Below are 9535 nucleotides of genomic sequence, written 5' to 3'. Positions count from 1 at the left end.
ATGTATAATAGTATACATTTGCATGTCATCAAACTTTATCATAATATCCATAGCTATAACTTGATCATTAACAGCAGGAGGTACTAATTATATATTTAATCATAATTTTTTTTCAAAATTTTTACTTCTTTTGCAAAGAATCAAACCATGCTATGCCCTTATTTAATTCCAAAGAAATGACTTTTCAGAAGCTACTGTTTTAATCATTTCTCTAAAATGGCATTCCCCCAAGGGTATTGACCAAAGAATTAGGCAGAACCAACTATCAGATGACTTTGAAAATCAATACTTACATTTTCCAATTTCTTTTACACAAAGTCAATAAGGGACCATGTATCATTTTCTTATACAAGAAATATGATGTTTTTTTGAAAATATATATAGATGTACTTGAAGTTCCCCCATGGATAAGCCTACTCCCAAATACAAATCATTCTCATCAATCAAGAAATTGTTTTCAGATTGATGGAGCAATCAAGAAAGCATTTGGAAGTGTCTAGTTCTTTTTTTCTTGTTTATGTTGAAGTTATAATTCTTCTCTCATGCTTCAACTTCCAGGGTCTTAATTTGCTTGGTTTAGCAAGCCCTGTAGCTGGAGGAAATGAAACTGATCAACAAGTTTTACTCCAGTTCAAAGTAAAGATAATTGGTGATCAGCTCAGATCCTGGAATAGTTCCATTCACTTCTGTCAGTGGCTTGGTGTTACATGCGGTCGCAAGCATCAGAGAGTCACCAGGTTGGAGTTGCAATTCCAGAAACTATCGGGATCATTGTCACCGTACATTGGAAATTTGAGCTTTCTCAGGGAGTTGAATCTTTCGGGCAACAACTTCCGCGATGATATTCCACAAGAAATTGGTGGTTTAAGAAGATTGGAAACATTAAGTCTGATTAATAACTCCCTCAGTGGTGAAATTCCTTCGAATTTATCTGCTTGTTCTAAGCTTACATTAGTTGATATGACAGGCAACCAACTAACAGGAGAAATACCATCTGTGCTGGGTTCCTTGTCAAACCTGAAAGTCTTGAATCTTCAAAACAACAGTTTGAGAGGGAGCATCCCACCTTCGTTGGGGAACTTGTCATCCCTGGAAGTACTTTCTTTGGCGATTAATAGATTAACTGGGATCATACCTGAAGCTTTTCGACAGCTGACAAATCTTTCAGATTTCTCGGTAGCACAAAATGCAATTTCTGGTATTGTTCCTGTTGCAATGTTCAACCTCTCCAATATTAGAATCTTTAATATTGGTCAAAACAAGATTCAAGGTACTCTTCATTCTGACATATCAATCACCATGCCATATGTTGAGTTCTTTTCCATTACTGGAAATCAAATCTCTGGACAAATCCCTCTCTTAATATCCAATGCCTCAAATCTGAATGTACTTCACTTAGCGGATAACAAACTCAGTGGAAATGTGCCTTCATTAGAAAAGCTGAATAAGCTGTATAAATGTGCCCTAGCCATAAACCATTTGGGTCATGGGGAAGAAGGTGACTTGAATTTTTTGTGCACTTTAGTTAATAATACCAAGCTAGAATTTCTATATCTAATCCAAAATAATTTTGGAGGTGTATTTCCAGAATGCATTAGCAATTATTCTAGCACCATTTTACATTTAGTAATAGGAGAGAACAAAATATCAGGAAGAATCCCAGATGGGATTGGAAATCTCATCAATTTAGAGTTTCTAGCAATAGCACAAAATCAACTATCAGGTCACATTCCCTTTGACATCGGGAGACTACAGAAGCTAAAGATATTTTCTGCTGATAATAATTTTCTCTCTGGGATTATTCCTTATTCTATTGGAAATTTAACAATGTTAACCAAACTTGGTTTAGGTGTTAACAATCTTCAAGGCAACATTCCTTCTAGTCTAGGTAAGTGCCTAAATTTGCTTGAAATTGATATTTCTTTCAACAATCTTAATGGATCAATTCCGCGTGAAGTACTTGGGCTTTCATCCTTGTCCATTGAACTAGACTTATCATCAAACTATTTGATTGGTCAGCTTCCCGTTGAAGTAGAAAAACTGAAAAATCTGGGTTACTTGGATGTTTCTCAAAACAAGTTATCTGGTTTGCTTCCAAACAATCTTGGTAGCTGTGTAAGTATGGAGAAGCTGCTCTTGGATGGCAATTTTTTTGAAGGGTCCATTCCTTCATCTTTGAGTTCATTAAAAGGTCTTGAGGCACTGGATGTATCTAACAATAATCTTTCAGGTGGGATTCCTGAATTTCTTGTGAAATTTGGGGCATTAAAATATTTAAATCTCTCTTTCAATGATTTTGAGGGAGCGGTACCAAGTGAAGGAGTCTTTAAAAATGCAAGTGCTACATTTGTTGAGGGAAACAATAAACTTTGTGGAGGCATTCCTGAGTTACACTTGTCTAGATGTAACTCAAAACCATTATCAAATACTTCTCTTAGATTAAAAATTGCAATAGTTGTTGTGATTTTAGGAGTGACTTTTCTATTCTCTTTTCTCCTCATCATGTGGTTTAGAAAGCAGAAAGAGAAGCAGTCAACAACTTGTGTAGAAAGTTCCCTTTTACAGTTATCATACCAAAGCATCCTAAGGGCTACGGATGGATTCTCCACGCAGAATTTGGTTGGTTCAGGAAGCTTTGGTTCTGTATACAAAGGAGTTCTTGAAGCTAGTGGAGCAGTTATTGCAGTGAAGGTGCTTAATCTTCTGAATCGTGGAGCTTCCAGGAGTTTCCTGGCTGAATGCGAGGCCTTGAAGAACATTCGACATCGAAATCTTGTCAAGGTGCTAACAGCTATTTCAGGAGTCAATTACCAAGGCAATGATTTTAAAGCCTTGGTTTATGAGTTCATGGAAAATGGAAGCTTGGAGGACTGGTTGCATCCATTTATTGGCATGAATGAACCAGAGACGGCTAGAAACCTAAACTTCTTCCAAAGAGTAAGTGTGGCCATAGATGTTGCTCATGCACTCGAATATCTGCACCATCTTTGTGAAGAACCAATCATTCATTGTGACCTCAAGCCAAGCAATATTCTACTCGATGAGGAAATGGTTGGCCATATAAGTGACTTTGGCTTAGCAAAAATCCTTTCTGCAGACAAACTTAACTATTCTGCTAATCAGTCAAGCTCTCTTGGATTAAGAGGAACTATTGGTTATGCTCCACCAGGTAAGTTCACTTTATTTGTTTCTTCTATAATTTAAGGGCAAGACATACAATCTAGAAGTATTTTTTCATATATTTAGAACTTGGTTGTAAGAGGCTATCTTATAAATTCTCAAGGATCTTTCTCTGCAATTATTTCTATATGTAATTTTTGATAAACCGATTGTAGAATATGGCTTGGGAAGTGAGTTGTCAACAAAAGGTGATGTGTACAGCTATGGCATTCTTTTGCTAGAGATGTTTACAGGGAAGAGGCCAACTCATGACATGTTCGAAGAAGGTTTCAGCATTCACAATTTTGTTATGGCAGCTTTGCCGGAACGAATAACTGAGATTATAGATCCCATTCTTCTTCAGGAGAGATCTAGACATAGAACACCTGGAAACATCACTTTCAGTGACAGACATCTTCAACACTTGAATTCAATATTCGAGATTGGACTCGCTTGTTCTGCTGAATCGCTGAGTGAGAGGTTGGACACGAGTGATGTTGTTTCCAAGTTATGTTCTATTAGAGACAAGCTTCTTCGTCCTACTCACTATAGTCATGAGCGCCAAACTTTAAATGCTGCTCAATCAACAGGTATACAATAACGTCTTATTGCATTGTTCTTAACAATATAATCATCATTGCATGACAAAAGGCAGTTGTTTGACTTGTTTCCTTGTATTCAACATGCAGGTATCTAAGGTGTCGTATGGATGAAGTTGAGCTTGAGAGGCTTGGGTCAGTCAAAGTGTTGGATTTTATCTTTTGTTCACATTCTATTGGGTATTAGCAGGTCTCCTCATTTCGCCTAAAAGCACTATGCTTTGAGAAAAGAATAAATATGCAATATCTATAGCTTTCCACCAATAATTTCTTAGTGTAATTTGTATTAATGCTTTGTTTTTCTCTTTGCTTCTTAAACTATTGGATACTCATCTAATAAGAACTCAAGAAAATGCCAATAAGCTTTGATTTTATCTATGTTACTCGAATTTGGAAGAATTTATTGAAATGTTTGATAAGAGTCTATTAGATTTTACATCTCAGTTTGATCAGTAATCACTGAATATTAATCTCATTATAGATTCTAATAATATATTTAACGCACTCAAACTCATATACTTTTATTTTGGCAACAATATAAATACCAATCAATTTAAGACTTAATCAGAAGATTCTTCTCAATTTTTACCAAGTATTATAGTTGTTGGTGTTAATCACTTAATCTAAGTTTCATGTACTCAAAAATTTTAGAACCCTCATAGGGATATTTCATAAAATCTCTATAAATGCATTTCTAATTTATTTCCACCTCCTTTTCCTTCTTAAATACAATCTTAAATTGCTCATTGAATATTTTTTCTTTGACCCATTTTAACAAAGTTTCAAATTTTAGGACTGAAAAGCTAAAGGGAGTTTTACAAAATCTCTATAAATCCTTAAATAGAATAATTGTGAATTGTGAATAGATTATGGACATTAAGTAAATTCAAAGCTATAAGAGATGCTTGCAAACAAAGTTCGTTATGATCTAATTGCATAGGATCAATGTTTTCTTTCATAAGAGGACTTTGTGATTGTCATTAAGCACGAGTAAAATATCAACAAGTGTTGAGTATAGTGTTAAGGTAAATTGCAATATCAAATAGAGATGTTAGTTTAAATATTGGAAATGGCATTTTTGGGAAGGACTGTTACAAACACAAAATATGGGCCATAAAATGGATATGGAAGATATCTAAAAAAAAAACCTAAGCATAGACAAAACTATGTTTCTTTTGGATAATTTCCATATTTTATTATTTGTTAAATTCTATTATTAGTCCATGTACCTTGCGAAAGGTGTGGATTTAATCCATGTACTTTAATTTGGTCAAATTTAGTCCATATAATTTTTAAATTTGTCAATTTTAGTCCCTCTACTTTTGAAATTTAAAATTTTAGACCTAACCCAAATGTTAGCAATTAAATTCGTTTGGTTAAATTCAATTACTAGTCTTGTACTAGACATTCAGATGTAAATTTGGTCTATATTCTCCAATTGGATCATTCTAAGTCCCTATGCTTTTCGAATTTTGAAATTAGTCTTGATGCAAATGACAGTTGTTAATCTATTACCTGTGTTTTTAGTGAGTAATATGTGGAAATGAAAAGCTGGCATGGTATTGCACATATGATAATATGTTTTCCAAATTAGATTTTAGAAATAACAAAACTAAACTTAATGAATTTAACAATTATTGTTTGGTGATAAAAATGACCAAATTAAAGTATGTGGATTAAATCCACAACTTTTATAAAATATAGGGACTAATAACATAATTTAACCTTTTTTAATATTGAAATCAATAGATTTTTCAGATAAGAATTGTCCGTAGTTGCTCGCTTTCAAAATTGACATGGATTAAATTGTTTTAAAATTTTTTGAGAGGGACTAGTTTGCTTAATATCGAAATTGAAAGGGAATTGAGAGGTCTTTTTACCAGTAATTTGAGAGGAGGAAGTCTAAGTTGCTTTAGACAAACTTAACTATTCAACTAATCAGCCAAGCTCTCTTGGATTAAGAGGAACTATTGGTTATGCTCCACCAGGTAAGTTCACTTTATTTGTTTCTTCTATGATTTAAGGGCAAGAAATACAATCTAGAAGTGTTTTTTCATATATTTAGAACTTGGTTGTAAGAGGCTATCTTTTAAATTCTCAAGGATCTTCCTCTGCAATTATTTCTATATGTAATTTGTGATAATCCAATTGTAGAATATGGCTTGGGAAGTGAGTTGTCAACAAAAGGTGATGTGTACAGCTATGGCATTCTTTTGCTAGAGATGTTTACAGGGCAGAGGCCAACTCATGACATGTTCAAAGAAGGTTTCAGGATTCACAATTTTGTTATGGCAGCTTTGCCGGAACGAATATCTGAGATTATAGATCCTATTCTTCTTCAGGAGAGATCTAGACATAGAACACCTGGAAACATCACTTTCAGTGACAGACATCTTCAACACTTGAATTCAATATTTGAGATTAGACTCGCTTGTTCTGCTGAATCGCTGAGTGAGCGGTTGGACATGAGTGATGTTGTTTCCAAGTTATGTTCTATTAGAGACAAGCTTCTTCGTCCTACTCACTATTGTCATAAGCGCCGAACTTTAAATGCTGCTCAATCAACAGGTATACAATAATGTCTTATTGCATTGTTCTTAACAATATATATAATCATCATTTCATGACAAAAGGCAGTTGTTTCCTTGTTTTCTATGTTGTAGGAACGTAAGGTGCCATAATATCAATGGAGTTGAGAGGGTTAAGTCAGGCAAAGTGCAGCTATTCTCTTTTATTCACAATATATTTCTGTAATATGCATTAAACATAAATCACATCCTTTTGTGGATCAATAAATTGGAATATTGTGTTTATATTTAGGGTAAATTGTCAAAATAGTCACTCTTATTTGTCTCAGATTATATTTTAATCACTTACGTTTGAAATGTTACGTTTTAGTCACTTAAGTTGGAATAATGTTAGGTAATATTATAAAAAAATGAGTTGAGTAAATTCTATATAAAAAGTGTTCATTATGGTTCAAAAATTTGAAGGCAATATTGTTGAAAGGAGTAAGCATGAACAAGAAACATGGACTGTAAAACAGATATGTAGGATCCAAAAAAAATAGAAACGACATTGTTGAAAAGTGTTGGTTTAGCAAAGAACTAATTGAAGTATAGAACAAACTATGAATGAAGGGATAATTTAATTGATTAACAAAGCAGCCCTTATATACAAGTCCCAAGTAACAACCTCAACAAGAAATAAATTCAAATTACTACTAACAAGCTAACAACTCCTCCTCCTACTAACAAGCTAACAAATCCCCCTAAGACTTAATTTTATTATTTTAAAAATAGCTGCAGCCTTGAGATACTAACATTCTCCTCCTAACTAAAGTGCTGAAGACACCAAATTTATTCTTAAGAAACTCAAAACGACTAACGTGAAAAATGTAGTAAAATATCCGTCATCTGATCTCTGAAAACCAGTTTCTTCAATATTCGCCTTCTAAGAATTCCTTCTCGACTAGTGTAGCTTCAAGAGTTGCCTCTAATTGTTTCCTAGCATGCAATGCAATCTAAATCAAAATTCCATAATTCAAAATCATCACAAGTTGCTCTAGAAAAGTCATGAGAGTGGCCAGAGTGCTTTCCCTCCTTCCAAGATCTTGTGTTGTCACTATACTTGCGATTAATACGATTTATAGTTTGATTAACCAATCTTCTCGTAACTAATAATTCCTTTTTTAATTTTGTATTTTGCATTGAAAGCTTAATCACCTTACCAACTAAATTCTTAAACTCAACAACATCTACAGATGTCAATTCTTTCGCATATGAAGCTTCTTCAGTCGATTTTTGATTTTGGAAACATAACCCACTATTCTTTTTCCGTGGCTCCTCAGCATGTTCTTCAGATATTTCATGTGCAAAAGATGATAGTTTATCAGAGAGAAATGTCACCTGCTGCTCCAAGAGAGTTACCTTTGCATGCAACTCATTCTCAAAACACTTGATTTGCAGTTGTTCTTACACGATAGGATTATCTTCCTAAAACTTGGATGCCATTTGCTCCTCTTCAAATGGATTCAATGAGAACCTCTTCTTCTGCATCTTGATCCTAAACAATTCATTGCCATTAGAGTCAATGATCAGACACATTCCCTCTTCGAACATCACCTTGAATCTCTTCTCTACCAATTGCCCCACACTCAACAAGTTTTGATCAATCTCAGGTACAAACAGAACATCTGAAATCAACTTAGTTCCAGCACAGCTCTCTATTGCTACTGTGCCTCTTCCATTCACTTCTAGGTATTCTCCATTTCCTATCCTTGCTTTCTATTTAAATGACTTGTCAAGATCTTTAAATAGCTTCCCATCATAAGTCATGTGATTGGTACAACCACTATCAACTAACCAACTGTCACATAAAATGCTTGATGAGAAGTAAGAGACGACAAACAAATGGTTCTCTTCTTCTTTAATTACAGCATGTGCTCCAAATGTGCCCCATCGAGTTACACTTTCTGCACTTTACATCTGGCCTTCTCCAACACCTGAAATAAGGATGATTCTGTTTTTCACAAAACTTACATGAAGAATATTTGTGAAAATTTCCAGTCCCATTACCTTTTGCAGCAGTTTCTGAACCACTACCGCTATTGCAATCACTATTCTTCCCATTCCGCTTCTGTTCCTCTCCTTTTTCACCTTGCTGCATCTTAGCCTTTAATGCTCCTTCTATGCTTCTTTCTATACTTCCTTCCTGCCTCATTAGCCTCCTCTGCTCTTGTGCTTGTAAACCAATAATCAACTCCACTACTCTCAATTGAGTCAAGTCCTTAGTGTTCTCAAAAGAGGCAATTGTTGCTTCATATTTCTCAGGCACGGAGACAAGTATCTTCTGCACCAGTCTAGAATCAGAGAGATCAGCCCTAAGAACTCTTACCTTGTTGGCAATATCAATCAACTTGTCTGAGTATTCTTTGATTGACTCAGACTCCTTCATTTGTAGCCTTTCTAATTCTCTGATCAAATTCAACACTTTCATGCTCTTGATCCTCTCATCTCCTTGATACTCAGCTTTGAGGTAGTCCCATATTTCCTTCACTGATCCAAAAGCCATAATTCTATTGAATATGGCCGGCGAAACCAAAGCATAAAGACAAGACCTTGCCTTGGCCTTCCTGGTGGTTCTCTCATTGTACATTTTGATCTGATTCATAGTTGGATTATTAGGAAGTAGAGTCACCTCATAGTCTTCCTCAATGGCTTCCCAATAATCACAACCCTCCATGTATGCTTGCATTCTCACTGCACATGCTTGATAATTCTCTCTATCAAACACAGGTGGGGCTGAGATGGACAGGTTACTCGATCCCGATTCCATTTTCCTAAAAAAAACCCTCACAAGTGTATCTCTTAAAATTTTTTTCTCAGAATTGTCACAAAACTTTTCTCACAAGTCCCTCAAAAAAACTGGCTCTAATACCACTGTTGGTTTAGCAAAGAACTAATTGAAGTATAGAATAAAATATGAATAAATGGATAATTTAATTGATTAACAAAGCAACCCTTATATACAAGTCCCAAGTAACAACCTCAACAAGAAATAAATTCAAATTGCTACTAATAAGCTAACAACTCCTCCTCCTACTAACAAGCTAACAAATCCTCCTACTATGGACCATAAAATGGATATGGAAGATATCTAAAAAAAAAAAAAACCTAAGCATAGACAAAACTATGTTTCTTTTGGATAATTTCCATATTTTATTATTGGTTAAATTCTATTATTAGTCCATGTACCTTGCGAAAGGTATGGATTTA

At 34.6% G+C, this 9535-nt stretch overlaps 2 protein-coding genes across 2 annotated transcripts; one reads left to right on the top strand and one right to left on the bottom strand.

Annotated features, from left to right (window-relative positions):
• Positions 1 to 465: 465 nt before the first annotated feature.
• On the top strand, positions 466 to 6429 carry LOC107931778 (probable LRR receptor-like serine/threonine-protein kinase At3g47570). Its single transcript, XM_041078643.1, has 4 exons — positions 466 to 3169; positions 3336 to 3749; positions 5913 to 6326; positions 6422 to 6429. The coding sequence occupies exons 1-4, from the start codon at positions 466 to 468 to the stop codon at positions 6427 to 6429; spliced, it is 3540 nt and encodes a 1179-aa protein (XP_040934577.1).
• Positions 6430 to 7197: 768 nt separating this feature from the next.
• On the bottom strand, positions 7198 to 9095 carry LOC107940341 (uncharacterized). Its single transcript, XM_016873773.1, has 4 exons — positions 8244 to 9095; positions 7769 to 8044; positions 7484 to 7687; positions 7198 to 7281 (listed from the first exon to the last, which is right to left on the bottom strand). The coding sequence occupies exons 1-4, from the start codon at positions 9093 to 9095 to the stop codon at positions 7198 to 7200; spliced, it is 1416 nt and encodes a 471-aa protein (XP_016729262.1).
• Positions 9096 to 9535: the final 440 nt, after the last annotated feature.

This window comes from Gossypium hirsutum, chromosome A10, assembly GCF_007990345.1.
Source record: "Gossypium hirsutum isolate 1008001.06 chromosome A10, Gossypium_hirsutum_v2.1, whole genome shotgun sequence".
Taxonomy (NCBI): Eukaryota; Viridiplantae; Streptophyta; class Magnoliopsida; order Malvales; family Malvaceae; genus Gossypium; species Gossypium hirsutum.
This window is presented reverse-complemented; position numbering and strand designations above follow the sequence as displayed.